The following is a 25,692-nucleotide window of genomic DNA, read 5'->3' as shown; positions in this document are numbered from 1 at the left end:
TTAGTTTAGCCAGATGCCAGCAATTTAAGAGGACAGAAGTGGTCATTCACAACAGCTGCAGGGGCTCCAACAGAACGCGGGTCCCACTGCTCCTTGTGAGGTCATCATGCCAACCACGACAAGGACTTCGTCTGCTTAAATGAATACATTCAGTCTGAGGATGTGAACTGCAGGGATTAGAGAGGAATTATTTTTAGTTTGTTCCTCTCAACTGTATTTCTGTCTTGCACCTCCTAAAATTAGGTCTGCTGACTGGGGCTCTCTGCGATTGGCGTGGCGTGGGCTGATGCAACCTTCACTGCCGTAACCTCGGAGCTACCGCTGTTCTGTCCTTTCTTTAGACAGATGGATCCCTGCCTCTTTGTGAGCCCAGTGAGTTTCACCATGAAGGAAGCAGGTACAGCCCTGCTTTGGAAGACAAAAAGACCAAGAGGCATCCTGCTGTCCTAGAAGCTTTAAGGACAAGAACATTAATTCAGTCAAGTAGCTGCTGCCCTTGGCTTGCCAGCTACTCCTCTGACCTGCAGCATAGTTAATTTCATTTCAATAACTACACTGTACTGGCAGAAAAGAAGACCATGTTGTAATATAAATGTAAGGTATTCGCTGCAGAACACTATCACATAAACATCTTTAAGAATCATAATCTTTGGTAATTTTTCTCTTCATTCTGAATAATGACACCATCAAGAGGGGGGTTTGAAAAAATGAAGAATCTTTAAGCATTTGGTGAAAAATCTGTTTTTTTCTTTGTGGGGGATATGTCTTTGGAGGGCAGGAAGTATGTGGGAACATTACTTTCTGTTCAGTTTTGCTAAGAACTAAACTCCTATAAGAGTAGAGGCTATCAGAAATGGAATCATGCGCACAGTATAATGACTTCTGGTCCCTGGGAGGCAGAGCCAAGGAATCCCTGAAAGTTTGAAGCCTGCCTGCTCTGCCTAGATAGTTCCACACCAGACAGGGCTATATAGTGAGTGAGACCTTGTCTCAAAGAACCAAGAAAAAACAAAACAACACAAACAAAAAACAAAAACAAATAAAAACCAAACCAACAACTTTGCCCCCTCAAAACAAACAACCAAACCAAACCCACAAAAGTCAAGTATAAAAAGGGTTAAGGAGCTTGGCAGTGACAGATGCTGGTCAGTGGTGGATGCCGGGCGGTGGTGGCGCACGCCTTTAATCCCAGCACTCAGGAGGCATAGGCAGGCGGATCTCTGTGAGTTTGAGGCCAGCCTGGTTCTTTAGTTCTTTATTTTTTTCTTATGTGTCAGAGTGTTTTTTGCCTGCTTGTGTGTATGTGACATGAATTTGCCTGGTGCCTGAGAAAGTCAGAAGCAGTATCAATACCCTGGAACTGGAGTTAGAGATGGTTGTGAGCCACTGTGTTGGGCGCGGGAAACCAAACCTGATCAAGTATGATCAGTAGTTTCAAGTAACATAATCCACAATAGAAGAAGCAATGTATAAACTTAAACAAAGGAGAGACATTATTACCTTCCCCAGAACATACAGATGAAGAGATGAGTCCTGGGTTTATGGCAGAGAAAAGAAACGAGTCTATAAAGGAAATATTTTGTAGACAGATAAACATAGATATCCAGAAAACATAAATATGCCCTAAGACTGCCAGATACAAAAGTACACTCTTTAAGCTCCATGACTACTTTATATGTAAGTATGGCCACATTTGCTCCATACTTGTTCTAAAGCAATTACTTGTTTGCTGAATTTTTTTATCTTATTTTTTTCAGATAGTGTCTCACTATGTAGCCCCGCCTAGCAGGGAACTCCCAGAGATCCACCTGCCTCTGATTCCTGAATACTAGGCTGATAGGCATGTGCCACCACACCTGACTGTTTTGTTGTTTTTCATCTGAATTGAAGCGTGCGTTTTATATTTTTATTTTCTAACTCTGGCAGCATAAAGGAAACAGCACAAGAAGTCCAGGTGGAGCGAGGAAAGGAGAAGGGCAAGAATTAAAACCGAATTAGGAGTCAGATTATTTGTAAAAATAAAATATTAATAAAATAAAGAAGGTCCCCATCTGGTTTTCTTTTTTTAAAAAAAATGTTTTATTTATTTATTATGTATACAATTTTCTGTCTGTGTGTATGCCTGCTGGCCAGAAGAGGGCGCCAGACCTCTTTACAGATGGTTGTGAGCCACCATGTAGTTGCTGGGAATCGAACTCGGGTCCTTTGGAAGAGCAGGCAATGCTCTTAACCACTGAGCCATCTCTCCAGCCCCCCATCTGGTTTTCATGACTTGTGTGGTCCGTGTGTACTTTGCTCAGCCCAGTTCTACCCGGGGACCCAGCCTGTGGTGCAGGTGGGTCCGTCTAGGGGTCCAGGCACACCAGCCTGCCATCTTGATGAAGCATCTTCAGGAACCAGGAGATCTGGAAGAGGAAGTCAGCGGCTCCTGCGTGGCAGATAAGCAGGGCAAAGTGCTCTGCACTTGCTCAGAGGTAATCTATAATAGATGCTAAGATGATGCGAGGCTGCCAGGAATTGATCGGACTCTCCACATAAGCTTCCAGAAATAGCAGGAATCTGTCCATCGATTCTGAAATACATAATGCTGAAGCACCTTCAGCATCTGTGCCCTTTGAAGCAGAGGCCTCAGCTTTTGGAGTCAACTGCTCCTTGGACACAGAGAGTCTGTGCTTTTCTACGTAGCCAGAAAAGGAAGGTAGCAAAGTTGTGCACACACTCGGGAATGTGGGCACGCGGCAGCAGAGGAATAAGAGCCAAGACACAGGCTCTAGAAACACAGATGTTTCAGTAGGCTTTTCCTGCTGAGTGTGGTGGGAACAGCTGTGCGTGCAGAAGCCAGGCTCTCCTGAACTGACCAAATAGGAATGACCCTATGCTTCAGGGGTCATTGGAATGCTGCTGATCATCTTCAGGGTGAGTTGGTATGCCTGCGATTCCCAAACACTGATTATTAGCTGGGCTGCCCTAACTCGGAATTGATTTCTCACTGTCTCGAGGTCAGGAGTCCAAGATTAAGGAGTCACCAGTTAGCAAATCCAGAGGCCTCCTTCCTGAGCTTGGGGGTGGCCCTCACTAGGACACCCAGGCCTCACGAGGGTCCTCCTTGGGCTTCATTAGGATCCTCACAGAATAGGTCCTCCCTAGGCTCAGTAGGGTATCCCCAGGTCTCACTATAGTCCCCCAGACCTCACTAGGGTCTTCCTAGTCCTCCTAAGGGTCCCCTCAAGGTCTCACTAGGGTTCTCCTGAGCCTTATGAGGGTTCTCCTGGGCCTCACTAGGGTCCCCCAGGGCCTCACTAGGGTTCCCCCAGACCTCACTAGGGTCCCCCTGGGCTTCACTAGGGTCCCCCAGGCCTCACTAGGGACCCCCAGACCTCACTAGGGTCCCCCCATGTCTCACTAGGGTCTCCCTGGGCCTCACTAGGGTCCCCCTGGGCTTCACGAGGGTCCCCCAGGCCTCACTAGGGACCCCCAGACCTCACTAGGGTCCCCCCATGTCTCACTAGGGTCTCCCTGGGCCTCACTAGGGTCCCCCTGGGCTTCACTAGGGACCCCTAGGCCTCACTAGGGACCCCCAGACCTCACTAGGGTCCCCCTGGGCTTTACTAGGGTCCCCCAGGCCTCACTAGGGACCCCCAGACCTCACTAGGGTCCCCCTGGATCTCACTAGAGTCCCCCAGGGCCTCACCAGGGTCTTTCATTCTATGTAGATTTGCAAATGAGTTCCTTTTCTTACAGAGGTCTTAGCAGATTAGAGCCTGCCCACAATGGCCCTGTCTCCCAGTGCAGTCAGTTAGAGGTACTGGGGCTTCAATGTGTGATTTTTGGCAGTGGTGTGGGGCACAGTTTCAGCACATAAAATACATACTTGAGATGCAGGGCTGAGGCTGAGGCTACTGGGTGCCACCAACATTTGTCAAAAGGAATCTGACAGTTGTAAATGAGCGATCTGGCTTGGGTCACACCACAGTGACCTTCACCCCTCACCTGTGACACAGGACTTTCAGCTTGTCACGACTTTCAAAGAGCATGTCAAACCAGCCTACCTCTTGCCAAAGGGTGTCATGCATAAATACAATCTGATTATTGGTGGTCATTGGGAGATGTCAAGCGTGTACACATTGGAAGGGCACACACCACACTTTAGCCTCCAGTTTCATCTCATTTGGGATTAAAGAACGGAGTCACAGTTGTAAATCCTTCCCATGGGGGCCTTAGAACAGGATTCTGTAACTACACAGGACATTCTGAGAGGCGTGCACCTTGGATACAAACTTTGAATGTTTTGTATGACAGCACCTCTAACATCAGGTTCGAAGACTAGACATCCCATTGACTCAGTGATGCTGCCACTGCACAGGGCAAGGGATGTACGGGTCTTCTTCCTCACAGAGTACCACCACGGGGGCGGGGGAGGCCAGGCCACCAACAAATCAGCCCCAGAGTAATGTTTAAATAGGTGAGATGATTATCTATTAGCCATGATGTTATGATGCAATGTGAGCTTCTGTTTTACAGCACGCTACATTAATATCAAAGCTAGGATGCTAGTAGGAAAGGGGAAAGAGCATATACACACAAGCCAGCATGGCCAGTGACTTTTGTGGCTCCCTACAAAATGCTTTTGTACGTATTTATTCATTTCATCCTCTTGTCAGCCATAATGAAACAGAAAGCATCTCGAGGACAGGGCTGAAGTACAGAAAGCAAAAAAGGAATTTAGCCAAGCAAGGCCACACACCCTCCAGGACAGGAGCATAATGGCTTGGTTGAGAATGTCGATGCTTATTAGGCATGATGCTATGAGGAAATGTTTAAACAAAGAGGGCCCCAGCCACAGGAAGGCCCCATGTGACAAGCATTACTACAGGAGGCCACCGTGGCAAGTTCTGTGCTCAATTCTCCCAGCATTCTCTGTCCAGTTTTAGGAGATGCTCAAGTCACCTCAGCGACAAGGGCTGCCTGGAAATGAGGGGACAGAATGCAGAGAGTAAAGTCCAAAAATGGTCAGCGGTGTGACTCAGCTAGTTCTCACCCTTGCTATCTACCTCAGTCACAAGCATTATTGTGCCGGATGCTATGGGTCCCCAAGTATGGCTGCTTAGCCTAATCCCAAAGCTGGTTCAAAAAGATGTATTACTGGGTTAACTGACTGTGGTTTCTAGAGTCCACTGGAACTCCTAGGAAGGAAGACGGATAGGTAAAATTGCCAGGGAAGAGCAAGACTTGGTGGCACACCTCGAGGTGGCTCTGAACAATGCAAGGCGGGCTCTGTATAGCTACACATGGGTCCCCAGCAGGGTAAAGAAATACCTTCAGCAGACTCCCAAGTTATTCATGGTGACCTATGTCTCTCACCTTTTCTCTAGTGTGGGTGCCAAGAGAGAGGATGGGACTCTGTCCAACTGTGAGGTATTGGAAACTCCCTATTTTGAGTGACAATATGAAGGTGCCATTGTAATTGCCCTGGAAAAGACCCTATTGCCACAGAGACTTTGAGCACACCCCATTTGCCCTCCCAAGCAGAAACCTAGCATGATGTTGTGTCTCTGTCAGAGCCCGGAGCAGAGCATCTGTGTCTGGCTGCAGAGAGAAGGAGTCCTCTGGAGAAATACTCTGACTCTCAGAGGAAAAGGCAGAAGGCAACAAGGAAGTAACATGCCCTAGAACAGCGTATCCTAACAGAAATGCCCTTTTCGTTGTTCTGTTTTTCTTTTTCTTTTTATTGATATTTATTGAGCTCTACATTTTTCTCTGCTCCCCTCCCTGCCTCTTTCCTCCCCGCTTCAACCCTCCCCCACGGTCTCCATGCTCCCAATTTACTCTTGTCTTTTTCTACTTTCTATTTCCCATGTAGATTAGATCTATGTAAGTCTCTCTTAGTGTCCGCATTGTTGTCTAAGTTCTCTGGGATTGTAGTTTGTAGGTTGGTTTTCTTTGCTTTATGTTTAAAAACCATCTATGAGTGAGTACATGTGATAATTGTCTTTCTGTGTCTGGGTTACCTCACTCAAAATAATGTTTTCTAGCTCTATCTATTTTCCTGCAAAATTCAAGCTGTCACTATTTTTTTTTCTGCTGTGCAGTACTCCAGTGTGTAACTGTACCACATTTTTCTTATCTATTCTTCCGGCGAGGGACATTTAGGTTGTTTCCAGGTTCTGACTATGACAAACAATGCTGCTGTGAACATAGTTGAGCATATGTCCTTGTGACACGGTTGAGCATCCTTTGGATATATACCCAAAAGTGGTATTACTGGGTTTTGAGGAAGGTTGTTTCCTAATTTTCTGAGAAATCGCCACACTGACATCCAAAGAGGTTGTACCAGCTTGTATTCCCACCAGCAATGCAGAAGTGTTCCCTTTTCCACACAACCTCTCCAGCATAAGTTGTTATCAGTGTTTTTGATCTTGGCCATTCTTACAGGTGTAAGATGGAATCTCAGAGTTGTTTTGATTTGCGTTTCTCTGATGGCTAAGGATGTTGAACATTTCCTTAAGTGTCTTTTAGCCATTTTAGATTCCTCTGTTAAGAGTTCTCTGTTTAGGTCTGTACTCCTTTTTTTTTTTTATTGGATTATGTGTTATTTTGGTGTCCAATTTCTTGAGTTCTTTGTATATTTTGGAGATCAGACCCCTGTCTGATATGGGGTTAGTGAAGATCTTTTCCCATTCTGTAGGCTGTTGGATTGTCTTGTTGACCGTGTCCTATCATCCAGACTTCTCCCATTTTATATCAAAATCCACCCTTTGACAGACACAATTAAGGTCTGGGAATGTAGCCCAGCTGTTAGAGTACCTGCTTAGCATGCACAAATCCCTAGATTCAGTTCTCAGAACTGCAAACATTTAGAAGTTCAAGGCCATCCTTTGCTATGTAGTGAGTTCAAAACCAACCTGGGACCTTGAAGACATGAGACCTTGTCTCCAAAACAAAACATTTTAAGCTTTAGAGTAGTCTTTTCTTCAGACATTACTTAGGAAAGGAAGGGAAGAAGGGAGGGAAAGAAAGAGAGGGGGGAGGGGAGGGAGGAAGGGAAGGAAAGAGAACGAGAAGGGAACTGTTCTACAGAGGGGCAGAGGAGCTTGAGGTCACACAGAAGGCACTGATGAAGACACTGAAGGCACTGATGAGGCCACAGGAGGAAGCTCAGCTCCTGCATCCTATCTGGACCACATGTCACCCCCAGGCTGGAAAACACAACACTGAGCTTCGCAGACTTCACACACTCCCAGCTCTGTGGCTTGGCTAACTGCTCTTATCCAAGCCAACCTCCATGCCTGGCACTATCACCCAAGGAATGTTTAGGCCTTGGATGTAAACCGCTGCATTTCCTCCAGACACGGAGTGGGGACAGAGAGGGGATGAGCAGTCCCGTGAGATGTGGCAATGTTTTTACCCAGCTGGAGGACAGGAATGGGTGATTCAGCTGAAAACATTTGCACATGGTTAAGAAGTCAGTGCCAGCAAATGGGGCAGGGAGGGGGAGCGCAGAGGAAAGGACGATGTATTTTTCTGATGCTCTTAGCTCTTAAGATGATTTTGAAACACGGTCTCAGATTCAATCATCTAGAAAACCTTGTCATCACATGTACATTGTTCTAGAATATATGGCAATCTACACAAAGTTCTTTTCCAGGCACACTCAGGGACCTTTCTCATCTTTGTGATTATCTCCTTTTCTTCTTCAATAACTGTATGTAATATGTAAACTACCCATGTCACATGCTCTTACATGCTCATGTGCTATATAGTTATATGTACTTTAATCTCTAACATACACCTTATCAGCTATGTCCATGCAACTATACCCAGAGGTTCCATCTCAGAGAATGTGGTCAGACACAGAAAACGCTGAAGGTGAAAATTTGTACATATTTTAGTGACCTTGGCCTTCCGGAGATTCGCAGAGGGGGAGAATTTTGCTGTAATAACTACCACAATGTTCTCTGTGCTTGTCTGAGGAAGAAACAGCAACCAGACAGAAGTCTCGGGCCAGGGCAGAGAACAGCAAATGCAACAGTATTGCAAAGCATGTTGCTTGCTGGCATCCTCTCCTTCCGGTGTCACATGGATAGACAGCAGCCGGGGAGATGCCCACGGGAGCCCACTGCTTCTTGCACATCACTCAAAAGTCACTCGTTCTTTTTTTTAAAGGGAGAAGAACCTCAAACCATGCGACTGACCGGCCCAGTGGTTAATGGGAACACCCGGATGACAAAGGAGGTCAAAAGCCATAATATCTAATCCTAAAAGAACCAGAGCTCAGTTCTAGTGGGACTGCATGGAACAGAGCAGGACAACATGTCTGTCTTTCAAGCAGGATCCTGCTAATGCAAATCTCACTTTGCTAAATTAAAAAGCATCAGTATTTGGTCCCCCAAACACCTCTCTGAATTAGAGAAAGCAGGCTGTACAGTCTCCTGGTTCTCTCAAGTCACAAGAGTTATTTAAGGCATAGGGAGGTTTCTTTTCAGTTGTAGTAAATTATTGCCATACACAAATGGTCAGATGTATAATGACCCCCAGGAGCCACCATCTAGCTTCAACAGTTGTCAACTCATAGTGAGTCTCACCTCCATCTCAGCCAGCTGTTTATATCCAAATTATATATATGGTATCTTAACAATATAAAAGTGCTATTAAGTAAAACAAATAAGAACTAATTATAATCATTTTTAAAATAACAACTAGTACACAGAAAATATTCTACCTGTGTTCCAAGTTCCCTGTCAGTAGAATGTAAAAAAATGCTTGGCTCAGACAGAGAACGACCAGGTCATAGCATTTAACCTCAGCTTCATGGAGCTGCTCTAGAACCCAAGGAATGGGCTTAGAGCCTGGCAATCTAGAATTCTCATTCTGGTATGACGATGAAGCCATCCAGAGACAGGTGGCCTTCCCTTCAGTACTATCTGCTGCTGTTGGCCAACAACAAAGCAAAACCATCTCCAAATGTTGAAAGTACTTAAATTGTGCTGCAGTTTCCCTGGAGTGGGTGAGGCACTCCCCCATGAGACACTGCAGCAGAGATGAGCCGTGTGGTTCAGATCTGCTGTCCCAGATGCTCCCTGCTGTGGTGTGGACACAGAAGCACTAAACTCAGCATGAAAGAAAGGGAAGGCCACTCCTGGGAGAACGGATCCACGGAATCCACAGGCAGGGCAACCTGGCAGAGTGAGCCAGAAACCACAGACAACCCCAAGGAATGCTTTTTGCTTCCCGTTTTTTGACTCCTTTCAGACTGATGGTGACTGTCAGCTTGGGGCTCCCAGTCTTTATCTTAACCTCTGTCTATCCTGGCAGCTTTGGGTGAACACAGACCTTTGACTGGGTTTGTTTCTGCTCTCTGAAACATCTGTTGCTGCTGTTTATCAGAGACACTTGGCGAACACCCTCTGCCATCCTCTGGATCCTCACTGTTAGCAGAGGAGTCATTCATCCCATACGCGTTTACAAGTGTCACCGTGTGCCAAGCAATCCTCAAAATGTTCAGAACACATTGTGGAAAACAAACAAGCAAAAAACCCAGTTCCTCCCTTCTTGGCGTTTCGTTGATAGGGCCAACGGACCCCAGGAAGTGGCCATATTATTCCCAAGGATACGTGGGGAAACTGAGGCTCAGAGTTGTTATATAATTCGCTCATCACAGCCAGGAAATGGCTCCTGCGATTCAGGTTTCAATCTGCCTAGCTCTAAAACTCATGCATGGTCTTTGCCTTTTCGCACAGCGGGCTGTGCCATTACAGGATCCCTGCTGAAGCCCACAGCTTCCCACAATGCAATCCAAACAGAAGGCTAAAGGACACAAACACATTTTCACACCTTTGTGTTCCAAGGCTCCACGTGGTGCGGGTGGAGTCCTGTTGTCAGCATCGTGGAACACAGTCGGAGATTCCTCCGGTGTGCACGGATCTTATGGAAATGGTAATCTATTGCTACCGTCTACAGAACAGGAGCACCGCATGCGTTCTGGGAGCTTTTAAATACCTCCATGGAGAGCAAAGGAACAGGGTCTATTCTCTGAGAAAATAACAAATTAGAACGGGGACGGTTGTGCTGAAGGATTCGTTCTGGCTTTTCAAGGATTTCCCAAGTGTTAATTGTTGTTGCTCCTAACTTTGCTGTTTCTGACATAACTGCATTTGCTTTACATAGCATTTCTAGCGGAGTCTGGAGGTATTGGAGGTGTTCTTATATAACATGGCAGAGATCCCACTCTTGGCTCTTGGGGCACAGGCAGGTTGAAGATATGAAGCAGGGGCTAGCCAGCTCACAGTAGTTTTACCTGGGACCTCAGTGCCAACTTGGGGAATAAAGTGAGGAGCCAGGCGTCTACCAGCGTCTGGCATTGGCCATGGCATAGCCGTCTAACTCTGAGTCACTTGTTAGCTGCTAGCCCCCAGACCCTCTCTCATTCTTCAACCCGTTCTTGTCTGTTCATTCAGGAGAAGCGCTCAAGTCTGGGAAGAGGAAGGTGACTCCTTAGGCGGCAAAAAAGACTCTTTAAAAATGACACTTCCAGGAACCTGGAGGTAGGAAGTAACGAAGAGACAATATACTGCTCAAACTTCCAATCTGGGAATAGGAAGGGATTATACTCACTACTACACTACCAAGGCACCCTTGATCTGGGACTAGGAAACCATTTCTCTGTCGGAGCAGGGATAGGCTTTGCTCTGGACTCAGGAATCTACACTTTTTGGGAGCAGAGCCCCTGCAGCTCTGTCAGCCTGGGCACAGGACCTCACATGATGGCCTGGTCACGGTAGGGACTGAGCATGCTGCCGCTGAGCTTATCGGGCACTTACTGTCCCCACCGTGTGCCCATAGTCACTGGTAGCAGAGACTGTGTGAGCTCATGCTGGGTAGGCAGTGGCTCCTCTGCCTCGGCCCCACCTCCCCAACGGGATTCTCTGCTGCTACATCACTGTTTTATTTGGAAACTCAACTGCTACCTTTTTTTAAATTTCACTTTAAAGGAAGAAACAAATACATAAATGGGAAAGCAACGAATCCACAAAGAAAAGAAAGGGAAAGAAAGGAGTAGCTCCAGCAGCTTGGGATATAGGAAGGAGTCTTGGGTGCCATGTACAAGGTCTGGGGAATGTGACCCCATTCATTTTCTCGCTTGCAGATTCCAAAGGGCACCAACAGTGGCTGAGAATCACACACCCTCGGTGCTTTCTGATCTCTAGCCAATGGCAGCTGGCCTCACACTGGAGATTAGGGCTGGTGCCATCCTGCCCGAGCTCAGACCTCAGCCTTTTCAGATTAGTAGCTGTGCACCCCTGGATAAATTCTTAGCCCCTCTGTGCTTCTTAAAACTAGAATAATATCACCTAGGTCTGAGGAAGTGGTTAAGAGCACTTGCTGCGTTTGAAGAGGAGCTAGGTTTGGCTTGATTCCCAGCACCAACTTGGTGGCTAACAACAGTCTGTAACCCGAGTTCCAGGGCATCCAACACCCTCTTCTGGCCCCCGACACTGTTGTACACACGTGGTTCACAGACACACATGCAGGTAAAACACTCACACAAATAAAATAGAAGTCAATGAATTTTTAGAAAAGAATTCCGTCGCCTGCTCCAAAGGCGCTCAGTGGGCATGGAGCGGAGCTTAGTGTCACACACAGCTTGCTGGCAGTGGTCCTAGAAATGTTGGTGTCTCGAGTGTACAAGGCAGAAGACAGCAGGGCACACCCAGGAACTGAAGAGGAATGCACCCGCACCACTGAAGTAGGTCTGTGACCCTGGGCCTGCCGGTGCCTCTCTGACCCTCAGTTCTCTCACCTGGCCCACCAGGGCTGTCCCTGCTGAATTCTAACACAAGTCACCCATGCGGAGGGCCTGGCATAGCTCCAGGCCTAGCAGCCATTCAGGAGGTGCCCGCCACTGCTGTCATCTTTACACAGTCTCACTCGGCCCACCGGCGAGTTGTTGCTCATCCTTTTCTTTTTTAAAAGGAATTATAAAAATAAGAACAAGGGGGCTGGAGATACAGATCAATGAAGAGCGCTGGCCAAGCACAACTGAAGCCCTGGGCTCCATCTACAACACCAGAAGAAATTTAAAAAAAAAATTCTCATGTGGTTATGTGAGAAAGCGCAGGAATTATTATTGAAAAATAGTAAAAATTCCCTGCCTGAAAAGCCGGGTGACACTGGTGCCTGTCTCGTTGTCTTCTGAGTGCACACGAGCCAGCATGCTTTCGCTTGTATAACCAGGGCGTACCTCTGCTGAGGCGTCACCTCATGTGAGGCCTTTGATTAAAGACTTTAGGAGTCCCCAGTACTGCTTCCCACTGGGTGCAGAGCTGAGACCCTGCCTCAGGCTTTCGCATCTGGTCAGGCTGGGTGTCTGACTGACGGTCACCACATGAGCTTGGAAGGCTTGGATACTTCCTTTAGGACGAGTAAGGTAAAAATAAGAGCAGTTGGGGCAAGGGATATAAGGTCCCAAAGGCTCTAGGATGTCCCTTCTCATCACAGCCATGCTTAGATGAATACCGACCAGGGAGGGAGAAAGGGCTGCCTTGTGGTTTTCTGGGAAGGGCTAGTGACGGTGGCCTTTCAAGTTCCCTTAGGCCAAACCCCAGCAGTTGGGGGTGTGAATAACACTCTGGCAAGGCATCTCGGCTCCAGTAACAGGCTATATGCAAGGGTTGTCTTGGCATTGTGCAGTTTCCCTATCTTCCTTTTCGGGTGCTGTATGGGGTGGCTCCTGCTCAGGTCAGGTCCATGAGATGGCAGCCCTTCTGGGTGGATGGCTGGAGCACCAGTGCTGTGGGCTCCTGCCGGCTCCTGGGTATCATCAGTGTACAACTATATGCCATGCAGGCTTCTCCTTTCTGTGCCTGCCACCCGCCCACCTCACAGCTGTGACAGAACAAACACATTTGAACGTCGTCCTGAATGGCCCTTTGCAAGCATGAGTGACAGGTCCTGACACACCTCTCATGCAAACAGAAAATCTGAAGAGGAAAAAAAAACAGCTTGACTTTCACAGGCCCGCTGTTGTTACTGCTCTCTAGGCAAATCCACGAAGAAAGGGATAGGATTTTTAAAGTCACTAGAAGACAAAGGCGTCGTTTTTGTCAACTGGTAAACAAAAGAAAAAGCCAGCTTAATACAATCTGCATAGAGGGTGCAAGGCAAAAGCCTCCTCCTCCTTTCAGGATCCCTTGGTCCTGGGGAAACACTGCGGTCCCCTGTTAGCGGCACCAATCAAAACACCAGCATGTCAAGAGAACACACATGAGTGACAGTATTTAAGAATCTGTGAGCCTTTCATTGCCGCAAAAGCACTAGTGAACATGCAGACTACCCTGTCTGGAGCACAGATATGCAGCTCTCCCAAGCTTCCTTTCACCCAGTTCTCCCCACCCCCACTTCTTCCCCAACAACATCAAACATAAGACTCCTCCAGACTCCCGAGTATCTCACAGGACGGGGCATCGGAGAACAGTGCAGTTTTTACTCTGCTTTTCTTAACAGAAGCCCTTGCATGCCAGAGATGGCAGGAAAATCTCCCCGTGTAAGTCATGGCTGATACTGTCAACTCTGAGATGACTACTTGGCCCATGAATCATGCAATCTGTAGTCCACAGTATAAAAATGATGCCGCCGAGTTTCCAAATGATGACTCGACAAACAGCAAGGCGAGAACAGATACAGGGCCCACTATCAGTTCCCATCAGCAGTGTTAGCAAACACAGTCTTTAGAACAGGGGGGTGAAATGCATAGCCCTGTGGCATCTTCTGCAACCCTGCGTCGCTTCTCATGGTAAAGCAATGGCAGCCAAGCCAGTGGATGTTTAAATGCCAAGTATGGCCAGCTCTGGGACTACTGTTTTCCTCTGAGGATATCTTAGCCTGAATGGCAACATCAAAACAATGTTAGGAAAACTCCTAGATCTATATTAGATAAATCAACACCTATGCTACAGCCATGAATGTTACTGGCAGGCTCTGTCTGGTTACAAATCTCCAAAATTTATCGGCTGGTCAATGAGGTCTACATGTTCCTCTGCGGGTCAGTGATGTCTACATGTTCCTCTTTTGGGGACCGTGGCAGGCAGATGAAAATCACCCTTATGGAGTTTACTCTCTCACTACATCTATTATATTTGGACACAGGGGTACAAGAGGATTTGAAAATAAAAGTTTAGTACAATTTTGAAGCATGCCAAATCCAAATCTATTGTAGGCTTAAAAAACCCAGTTATTTAAAAAATACACCCTATAAACAAAGCAACAATAATAATTTAGTTAAAAGTGAGTCAACACTCCCCACAGGCAATTTACATGACTTATTGGATTATAAAGGCACAAGAAAAAGAAGAACAGCTGAAAAGATTGGGAGATTCAGAAAGGTGGGAGACATGAGGGCAGAGCTGCCTAGCTGAGCAGAAGCTTATCCCAAGCCCCTGCAGCCGTCCCCACCTTCTTCCATGTCAGAGATGCAGATGTTAAGTGTGTGTGGAGGTGAAAGGCAAGAGGGAGGAACCTTCGATGTCAATCAAAATTTGGTCAGGTATCGGGAACTTCTAGGCCCATCTGTGCAATTCCTTATAAAATAATCCCGTTTTGAAAAAGAACCTTGCTAAATACGGTTTCCAAGAACCAGATTGTCCTGGGTATAATCAGGGTCATAAACTCTACCACGCCAGATCATGCTTGGCCGGCTGGAGATACCGCTGACTGGTAAAGTGTTTGCTAAGCACAAGGTCCCAGTTACTACAACAAACAGATAAACAAACACAGCAGATAGATTTATCCAAAGTCTCCTTGACTCCCCTCCCCCCACATTTCCTGTCAGTAATTCTTCATCCACTACCCACCTTTTTAGGTTCTTGACTACAAATTCCCATTGCCCGTGTTGTATTCAGAGTTGAATTCAGTCTCACTTCCCATGGTCCCTAAACAGTGTCGTGTTTATTGATTTTTAACAAGTACTTAGAATTTTGATCACTAGTTATGAAAACTTTAGCTGTTTTTTTTTAACTCTGTTTACTCAGATAGTCTTTAATCCCCCTTCCTCTGTCCCTCTCTTCCTTTCTTCCTTTCCTTCCTTTATAAGCTGAATGCCTATTTCAAGTCAGACACAAAAAATATAAGATAAAATAAATGTAAACACTAATAAAACAGTTAAAAATAATTATTGCTCCAACGGAGGGCTTTGAAAATGAGCACCGAAGCCAGTGGGGTCAGTGGACTAGACCTTTACTTTGATTTTAGTAGAAAGTTCCTTCCAGACAGAAGGAACAAGTTTGTAAAAGCCATGGTGGGTATCCCCTGAAAGAGGGGCTCAGGAGGAGCTGGAGAGGGTGCAGGCCCCAGGCTGTGAAAGCTGGCATGGGCCTGTCAAAGGCCATAAGGGAGTCCCTGAGAGAGAAAGTTGAGGAGGAGGATAAGGCATGATAGAAGCGTGCTGAGCTCACTGGTGGCTGGAGAGACATGGGAGGCTGAAGAAAGCCAGCTGGCCACCCGTGGAACAGGTATTGGTGACTATTCCCTGGAAGTCAAACAGTAAATATTCCAGGGATTGTGGGCCAAGGGGCCAAATGAAAGATAGTCCATGCAGCAAAAGAGAAATGATTTCTACAAAATGTTTATTGCCCAAATTAAGACTATAGAAATAAGAATTAAATCAATTACTAAAAAACACAGGTCCACAAGTGAGAAGGAAGTTCTTTATGGTCAAATAACATTTTTCTTGGTTGCTATGCCAGTGGTAGAGAAAAACACGGCCTCTGATGATGTTGCAAATGAATGAGTGCATTTGTGCTCCCGTGAACTTCATTTAAATGCCATGTCGTTTTTATGTATTGTGAAATATTTTTCTTTCAGTTCTTCACCCCAGCTATTTGACTGGAAAGCACCTTGGTCACAGGCCAGGTTTGGACCACGGGCTGTAGCTTGCCAGCTCTCTGCAGCACGGCCTGACTCTAGATGGGTGTAGGTGCTTGCTTAGGCAGGCTATGACGGCACTTCTTTCTGTGGGATAGCAGATGGTCTGTGATAGAAGGTCATCGTAGCAGAGATCCATCTTAGAAGCATCGTTCCCAGCATGATTAAAGTGTTCTGTATGGAAGAAGGGCTGTGTGGGGGTGTTGCTCAGTAGCAGAGCCACTGTCTCCTATGAGTGGGCCATGGGTTGATCCCCAACATGTAAGAAAAGAGATGTAATCTCCATGAGATTCTTAGAATCTCAACAACAATTCTTTCTCCCATCAACTCAAAATGTATTTATCATTATTAACGTGTGTGTGTGTGTGTGTGTGTGTGTGTGTAGATAAGAGAACAACTTTTGGGGGGTCATTTCTCTCATTCTGCATTTCTGTGGGTTTTAAAAATCATACTGAGGCTTGCCCAACAAGTGATTTTTCCTCCTGGGTCATCTTGCTGTCCCTGAACAACTCTGAACTTGGTGCCTTCAGCGTTCCTGGGTAATATTCCTGAATCAACTGTACTTTGGAAATTATATACTAATCTAGCATGCTGTTTTGTGCATTGGGGAACAATTTTTTACTCTCCTGTAATTAAAATTTTTTTGATTTCTTTTTTGGTTACCATTACAAGTAATCTATCTATTAATGTCATGTAACTATGTATTCTTTTTTGAGAATATCAGAAGTGCTTATTACTTTCACAATTTTAGTATATATTTTATTTTTTAACTGAGAGTATTTTTTCATACAATATTTTCTGATTACGTTTTCCCCTCCTCCACTTCCTTCTAGATCCTCTCCAGCTCCTCACCCACCCAAACCCGCACTCTTTTACTCTAACTCATAAGAATACAAACAGGCATCTAAAAATAATATTAATCACAAAATAAACACATAAAACAGAAAAAAAGAGTCAAAGAAAAAGCACAAGAAACATATACAGATGCTGAGATACACATATCTGCACACACAGAAAACCCATAAAAACAAGATCAGAAGCCATAATAGACAAACAACGGATCTGTAAGGTTTAAAAAATGCCCAGACAAGAAAGTGTGACAAAATCACCCCGGAAACCACCACTGAGTCGGTCATCTTAACATCGACTGCTGGGCATGGGGCCCACCCCTATATGCGGCTTGTATGTCAGTGAGACTCCACTGGAGAGAACTAAGTTTTCCTCTGTGAGCTGTTAGAGATATTGGAGATAGCTAACGGACTAGAAGTGGGGGCTTGTGTCTTCTTCCTCTCCTTAGAGATATTGGAGATATCTAATATAGCTAATGGGTTAGAAGGGGGTTTGTGTCTTCTTCTCTCAGAGCCGGGACCCCAGCAGACAGATCTGTGCGTGCTGCCCCCCCCCCCCCCAGTCTATAGTCCTGCCGTGTCTAGGGCTTCTTTCTTAGGTGTCTTCCTTCTTCACTGGCTCTCATGGTTAATGTCTTAAGAAAATGGCCTGGAATAAAACTGGTCCTAGAGTACATTCATTTTTTAAACTGTTTGATCGACACCACGAAACTGCCTCCTAGGAAATCGTAATTGTGCTCTCGTTAAGAGTTCCAACACCCTGGCCAATTCTAAACCCTCCATTGCCTTGTCTTCTCACTGTAGGTGAGATAAAGGGTGTTTCTATTTTTGGTATTTTTAGGTTTTGGAATAGTTGCATATAGATTTAGAGAGTAAGCATCCAGAATTTAAAAATCTGAAATCCAAAATGCTCTAAATCTGAGAATCCTTTTTTACCTGTATCTGTTTTCCCATCATCCTTTTCATGTTGATCTATAAGAGCTCTGAAAACACCAAAAACATTAACTATTTTTGCCTTTAATATACATGGCAAAGATATTCCAGACTGCAGAAGCTTATTTTACAATACTAAAACTTACATAGCTATCATCTGCTCCAAGTGACCTGTTCCCCCACGAGACACACATTTTAAAAGGGGATGAATGAGACAGTGTAAAAAAAATTACCCAAAGAATTTCCTAATGAAATATTAAATTTCATATCAGCTTATCAAATTTTTATGATCTTTTCTATTGATGGTGTAAATTACGCAACCGATTTCACTATGTGCAATAGGCATGCTGTCGATACTCTTAAAAGTAATAACCATATATGCCATTTTTAATTAACACTATGCTACAATGCACTTTTAATTTGTAGTGTAACATAAAAAGTAAGTTCTCATAAACTATTATTTTTCACGAGTCTAAAATGTATTTTTGTGCATACCTTTGCGTAAATTCTTTTTGGTTACTTCAGGGTGAAATTCTTAACCACTCTTGAAAAGAGAAATGGCCTGACTACACGATGATGTGCATGGGTTTATTGTTTCTTGTCTAGAACTCTCTAGAAAGAACTGTTTACCTTTTGGGGAACTCTAGATGCATATGTCACCAGCAGTGATTGTAAGAGGCTATTTCTCCAGATCCACTAACAACTTTTGATGTGTCTGTTTTTCCGGCGGATGCAATTCTTCAGGGTCAGCAAATCTAGGATTCGTGAATAGTTTCCCCTTCACCTTCTTCATCTACAAACTGTTCCTCACCAAGTGGCGATGACCTTGACTTTGAGCATGCGGAGTTAGGTTCAGCAATGAAACTTCAATACTTAATTCTATTCTGCCTATAATTCCGTCCACCAGGCAGTATCTGAAGACATTTTTATTGCCACACTTGAGGGGTGTTCCTGGCATTGCACAGGTAGAAGCTGGGGATGTTGTTAAGTGTCCTAAAATGTATAGCTCCCCAGCTCCCTACCCCAGTTAGTTGGTCCCAATGTCACTGGTGCTGAGAGGTTGTATTTTTGTTCCAGGACAGAAGGTCTACTTTCTGTGGCCCTCTTCTAACACAAATCTAATGATTAAACTAAAAATGTGTGGCCTGGATGGAAGTAGATTCGATTCATTGCTTCAGACGCAGGAAACTTCTGTCAGTGAGTCCCATTTCCCAACAGCTTTCACCCACATGTAACTTGCTGGACATAGAACTGGGTGACTGAAGCCAGGGTGTTATCATCACCTTTTGCATGACACCCTACATGCAAATTGACTTCTCAGTGTCTTATGGGCCTGACCCCAGCAGGACCCTCTCGGCCAGAGTATCCACTAAGATGGAAAGTCACTTAGAGAGCCTGGGGAAGCATGTGCCGTGTGGTGGGAATTGAGGGGGAAATCATGGAGATAGAAATTAGGTGCAAATGAGATATGTGGGGAGTAGTGGGGAGAAACATGTAGTCCAGACTGATTAGACCCGAAAGCAGCCAGAGCCAGGATCCTAAGGTATACACCCTGGCATGTTAGAGCCGGTATCACCTGCATTCCAACACCAAGTTCCCATTCAAGATCATTCCAAGGCCAGACAGCCACAGTAAAACAGAGGGAAAAACAAACAGGCCTTACCGGGGGCCCTGGTGGAGGTGGAGGTGGAGGAGCCCCCAGAGGTGGAGGAGGTGGGGGCGGTGGAGGTGGTGGTGGTGGCGGCGGCACCGGCATAAGTCACAGTGTTGGTGTCTCTTGTTTATGAATGGTCCCAAGAGAGTAGTTTCTGGTCTGCAAAAGAGAAAGGGATCGTGTTCAATTAGGTGTCTTTTGTAGGTCTTGTTGACACTTCCCCTTGTTCCTTAGTTCATCTGATTGTGCATTCAGACACTGAGCACTTATCGGAAGGGGGGCCTGGGCCATGTGCCCACAATGAGAAAAGTGGATAGATTCTAATTTGCTAATAAAACTGATGGAATTTACTCTTGAATCTCCACAGAAGGTAAATGTGTAAACACGCACACACGCACGCGCACACACACACACACCTCATTCTAAAGTGGATTTCCGATGACTGACAATAGCCTGCGGTTTTATCACTTTGAATGAGTTCTGCGTAGACATCATCTGTGTAAACAGTCAGAAAGACACTTGACCTTTGCTCCGTGTCACAAGCAGCCTCACATAGGACGCCAGCCTGAAGCACAACGTGGGAAGGGTGTTCACATCTCCCTGCCTCTTTCGAATCGGTCGGCTGCCCCTTTCCTTGCTGTTCCCTTACTGTCATTTTTGCATAGCTGTCTGAGTGTAGACATGTCACTTCTCCTGTGACACACAGAGGTTCTGCAAATACAGTTCTGTTTCAAATGGTTAATATTGCAAGATGGCTGATCTCCAGATACAGGTATTTCTCTGCAACCCCTATGTAAGTGTGCGTAGTGTGTGTAGTGTGTGTGCGTGTATGTGTGTGTGTACATGTATATACATCCTCAGTACTACAGAGGCAATAAACAACTATGCAACATAACACTGTAATGCTGTAACCATTGGTATTTCTCATCACCTTTTACATGATGCAGACTGAGACAAGCGAGTCACAGCTCCCGCAGCAGCCCTTCACAAAAAGCAGGGCTGTCCTGATTTTTATAGGTACATGTCTAACCTGCCTGGCTTTGGGCTTGCCGTGGTTAGTAGGGTGGTGAGGAGACGGAAAAGAGGACAGACACATGTACAGGCAAGCTGGGATCAGCTGGGCCATATGCTCTGATAGAGATGCCCCAGCAGGGCTGGGAAACTCAGGGTGTTTATTGTATCTCACTGATAGAGGAGGCAGGTTTCTTGTTCACAGCTGCACAAGGAGGCCAGTTAAGCTAATCTTGGTAGGAGGTCTCTCTCTTTAAGAGGGGAGTCTCAGAAAGCAGTGATGGATCCAAGAAGAGAAAGCCGTGGTTGACAGTTTCTGCATACAGTGGCTTTAGCTAAACCATTCATTCTTGGTCCAGAGGAAGGCTTTGCCTTTTCCATGGACCTGAGGCATTGGGGTCCTTGACATGGCTGTGATCTTGTCAACTACACAATGCCCTCGGGACTTCATTTGCTCTCACGGTGTGCAAAGGAACATTCAGAGAAGTGAAACTTTTGCCACAAGTCACACATACACTTAGTAACAGGCAGACCAGGTCCAGCTCAGTGGCTCAGATCCAATCTCTTTCCAATTTAACTTTTAGTTATTGTGGAAGAATATAATATAAAATTTGCCATTTAAACTGCAGTAAGCCCAATGTGGATTCTCTGCCATCAAGCAAACACACAAGGCTGTGCAAGCATGACTATTACCCATCCCCCAAACATTTCTACCATTCCAAACAGTGCGCTGTGCCCACTGAGCAGTGTCCTCTCACACAACCCGAGGCCTCTGGAAACCTATGTGCTCCATAACTGTATTCTTTACTTATGTGGACCCATGACATTGCCATCTCTCTGGCGCTGATATTTCACTTAGCACAATGATTTTTATGTTCGCTCATGTTTCAGCATGTATCAGAAATGTGTTCCCCAATCACTACATTGTATGTCTATATCACACATGTCCCAGTGGACAGCTGGGTTGCCTCCCTTGTAAAGGCGCCTTATGAAAAGCGCTGCTATGAGCATCGGTGCACATATACCTCTGTAAGACTGCTTCCAGGGCGCGTGAGACGGCCTAGTGGGGAAAGTGACTGCCAACAAGTCTGATTTTAGTTTCTGGGACCAACTCCTACAAGTTGTCCTCTGACCTTGGCACATGTGTCATGGCACACATGAGCCACCACACACACACACACACACACACACACACACGACCTTAATGTCAGTTCTCTTAGGCACATATTCAAGCATGGAATGGCTTATTGTGTGACACTTGCTTTTCTTCAGCAAGGTTAAGAATCCTCCAGAATAAATGTTACCAAATGTTACCAAATGCATATCCAAATATGCCTTTTATAGTTTTCCTGGTGCGTGACCTGATATTTTCCCCTAAACAATGGGCCTGAGAGTCGCTATTACTGCTCTTTCCTTATTAGTAAAACGACAACAAAAGGCTGAGGCCACTCCTCAGAGTACACGTGATAAAGGCACATGAAAAGAGCAGATCGTGGAGGACAGTGGGAGAAGAACCAAAGCAGTGCCGCTGTTCTATCGTGGTCTAGCACCTGCAGTAGTGCAGGGGCAGACACAGCTGGCATTCCGCAGGCTGGGTGCTGTGTTCTAGGCATGGTCTAGCACCTGCAGTAGAGCAGGGTCAACCACAGCTGGCATTCTGCAGGTTGGGTGCTGTGTTCTAGGCATGGTCTAGCACCTACAGTAGAGCAGGGTCAGCCACAGCTGGCATTCCGCAGGCTGGGTGCTGTGTTCTAGGCATGGTCTAGCACCTGCAGTAGTGCAGGCGCAGCCACAGCTGGCATTCCGCAGGCTGGGTGCTGTGTTCTAGGCATGGTCTAGCACCTGCAGTAGAGCAGGGTCAGCCACAGCTGGCATTCCGCAGGCTGGGTGCTGTGTTCTAGTCGTGGTCTAGCACCTGCAGTAGTGCTGGGGCAGCCACAGCTGGCATTCCGCAGGCTGGGTGCTGTGTTCTAGGCATGGTCTAGCACCTGCAGTAGTACAGGGGCAGACACAGCTGGCATTCCGCAGGCTGGGTGCTGTGTTCTAGGCATGGTCTAGCACCTGCAGTAGAGCAGGGTCAGCCACAGCTGGCATTCCGCAGGCTGGGTGCTGTGTTCTAGTCGTGGTCTAGCACCTGCAGTAGTGCTGGGGCAGCCACAGCTGGCATTCCGCAGGCTGGGTGCTGTGTTCTAGGCATGGTCTAGCACCTGCAGTAGAGCGGGGTCAGCCACAGCTGGCATTCTGCAGGCTGGGTGCTGTGTTCTAGGCATGGTCTAGCACCTGCAGTAGAGCGGGGTCAGCCACAGCTGGCATTCTGCAGGCTGGGTGCTGTGTTCTAGTCGTGGTCTAGCACCTGCAGTAGAGCGGGGTCAGCCACAGCTGGCATTCCACAGGCTGGGTGCTGTGTTCTAGGCATGGTCTAGCACCTGCAGTAGAGCAGGGGCAGACACAGCTGGCATTCCGCAGACTGGGTGCTGAGTTCTAGGCATGGTCTAGCACCTGCAGTACTGCAGGGTCAGACATCCCTAGCCACTTTTTATTTCAGTGGCAAAAATATTTTCAATAAACATGTGCATCAGGAACGGTTGGCAGAAATATTAACAGAACAGGAGAATATAGCATGGCCCTGACACCTAAGGGCCTCATCTTTAACTGGGGAACACAAGAGGATGAAGACTTGTTTTCTCTGGTGAAAACCTGAAAACAAAGTTATTTGGAAATTAACTAGAAGCATAAAAATTCTGCTTACCTAATAGTTTGCTATTTACCTAGAGAGAAATGATAAAGGCAACAGTTTTAAAAACTACAGCAGGGCTAGCTAGGAAAGCTCCAACTTCATTTCCCAGCCTCCTTTGCAGTTAGGTTGAACCACGTGGCTCAGATGTAGCAAATAGAAAAGAAGCAGAAGAGACCTGCTGGAATGCTTGATTTGCTCAGGAGATGGGTTTCTAACTCACTATAAGGTCACATGCCAATTATTTCTTAAGACTTAACATACATAAAAGAACCCAAACTTCTCTGGTATTAAGACATGAGGTTTTAAAGTTCATTTATAATACCCACCACCTTGTATAGGAACTAATATACTAATCAAACTAGTAATGTAGGTGTGTTCTATAAAATTGCCATGGACACTGCATGTGATTATAGTGATATTTCATTCATATTATAATAAATAAAGCTTGCCTGAAGATCAGAGAGTAAAACAGCCCTGCTGGTCAGCCTTACAGACCAGGCAGTGGTGGCACATACCTTTAAACCCAGGAGCCACGCTAGTTTGCCATAGAAACTGGGAGGCAGTGGTGCACTAGAGAGGAATATAAGACGGGAGGAGAAAGCTCTCACTCACAGTCTTATTCCGAGATTCCTGGAGGCAGAATCACCATTTCAGACTGAGGCAGAGGTAAGAGCCAGTGGCTGACTGCTTTTCTTTTCTGACCTTCAGGCTGAGCCCCAATATCTGTCTCTGGGATTGTATTAATCGTGCTGCTTTTGATGGTGAAGTTCATGTGACAATGTGACAGGGCCAGGGGACTCCTAGATTATTTATGGGAGTCTACAGGGTACTTCCGACAACAGTAACATTTGAATCTGTAGTTTTAGTACAGACTTCCTATCCTACGGGGGTGGGCATCATGGCTTCCACCGAGGACAGAATAGAACAACAGAACTCACAGAGGCAGCACTGCGGCTGGGGTCTGAACAAAGCCTGCATCACACACACACACACACACACACACACACACACACACACACACACACACACTCTCCAAGGGCAGTCACAGCTTCCTGCCGTTCAGAACACCCTACAGCACTGAGGCACTCAGCTCAGGCACGCCTTTAAATGCCAATGGCACAGGCACTAAGTAAACTGTGAAAGGAGCCTTATTTTGAGCGACAGAGAGGGAGCGAGGCAGCAGATGCCTCGTCCAGTCTAGGCCGGGAACACTTGAGCGGGGACCTTCAGTCATCAGAACTTCCCTCCTGCTTAGGCATGACCGCAAAACACCCGGGAGTACTGGTGTTAGAGCCGACTCAGTGAGTCTGTAAAAATGAGGGTCAGCTTGAGATGGGGCGCTGGTTGGTCATCTATGGATTCTGTCTACTGACTCTCCTAGAGCTGTGTAAGTTCCTAACTCCCCAGCGTGTGCCCGGCACAGTTCTAGGGATTGGAAGCCATTGCTCCATCAAACCTTCCCACCAATCAGACAGCACATCAACATTGCCCTGCAACAGAGAGCCCGATTTGACTTCAGCTCATGCAGTTTCTACCAACTTCCCAAAGACCATAGATGAGAGTCAACCTTGGTCTGGGATACACACCCCCAGCTCTGACTCCTCCACCTCTTTCATTAAATTTAACAGTTTGCATTACTTATGTTGCTTTGATTTGCAAAGATTTAAAAATGCTTTTCAGGCCTAGAAAGAAAGAAGGGCCCACAGGGTGAGACTAATTCCTTGCTTCCCTCTCCCTCTGTGCCCTTGTTCTTCACCTGGCTTTGTCTCCGGGGAAGTGGGGAGCAATTAGGCACCTGACTGGGACTGAGCCTTGCTGAAATCACAGGGCATAATTTCCCAAAGTTTGCGATTAAAGGATATTTTTATGTGCGGTGCTTCATGACTGTGGAGGCTTTTTCTTGACAGATGAATCATTACGGGATTTTCTAGAGAAGCGCTTGTTAGAATCTGACAGTTAAGAATACCAAGCTCCAGGAAGTCATGGGCTGCGCTGCCAGTCAGCTCTTTGAGGCTTCATGCTCTCCACACCCATTAAAAGTTTATTTTGTTCTGAAATTTATTCAAAATGCATAAGATATTAAGAGGGACAGATATCCAAAGGCTTTTATACTCTCTTCCAACTCATGAAATAACCAAAAAGCAGCATTTTACACACGAACTAGTTATTTAAACATGAGGGAGAGTGGAGGGGAATAGATTGCCCTGTGCTTCTTAGGGGACCTAGATACGGGGGCAGCGCTGGCTTGAGACTCCCACAGACCTGGTTCTCAGTCTGGTTGTCTTCCTCCCCGGCTACATTTTATACAGAAAACGAGTGCTCCAAGGCTTCATTCTTAGCTGAAACAGAGTCCACAGGACAGGGCCTGCCCTGCCATAAGAGGATTATCACACAGGTCCCAGCACACAGGGGCCGCACTCAGAACCACCGCAAACAGCTAGGATACCCAGCATGAAAGGAGGAGGAGGATGAATGTTCCAATGGAGGCTGGAATAGCAAAGAAGGCAACTGCATCTCAGTCGGGGCGGGGCAGGGGGCATAAGAAACAAACCTTTGGCAGAACTGACTGAGTATTCAACAGGCAAACAGGTGGC

At 46.2% G+C, this 25,692-nt stretch overlaps 1 protein-coding gene and 1 long non-coding RNA gene across 3 annotated transcripts in view; one reads left to right on the top strand and one right to left on the bottom strand.

Moving 5' to 3' along the window:
* The window catches only part of Wipf3 (WAS/WASL interacting protein family member 3), a 79,206-nt gene that overhangs the window by 35,126 nt on the left and 18,388 nt on the right, over positions 1-25,692 (bottom strand). For both annotated transcript variants that reach the window (XM_075955585.1, XM_075955586.1), the window contains exon 2: positions 19,360-19,509. In XM_075955585.1, the coding sequence (XP_075811700.1) occupies positions 19,360-19,452 (93 nt within the window). In that variant the 5' untranslated portion in view covers positions 19,453-19,509. The remainder of the gene's footprint in view (positions 1-19,359; positions 19,510-25,692) is intronic.
* Positions 19,388-25,692, top strand: part of LOC142839460 (uncharacterized) — a 38,873-nt gene continuing 32,568 nt past the window's right edge. Inside the window, exon 1 of the long non-coding RNA XR_012908757.1 lies at positions 19,388-19,507. This is a non-coding gene — a long non-coding RNA (uncharacterized LOC142839460). The remainder of the gene's footprint in view (positions 19,508-25,692) is intronic.

This window comes from Microtus pennsylvanicus, chromosome 21, assembly GCF_037038515.1.
Source record: "Microtus pennsylvanicus isolate mMicPen1 chromosome 21, mMicPen1.hap1, whole genome shotgun sequence".
NCBI classification, from domain to species: Eukaryota; Metazoa; Chordata; class Mammalia; order Rodentia; family Cricetidae; genus Microtus; species Microtus pennsylvanicus.
The sequence above is the reverse complement of the archived record's forward strand: the minus strand, read 5'-3'. Positions and strand labels throughout refer to the sequence as shown.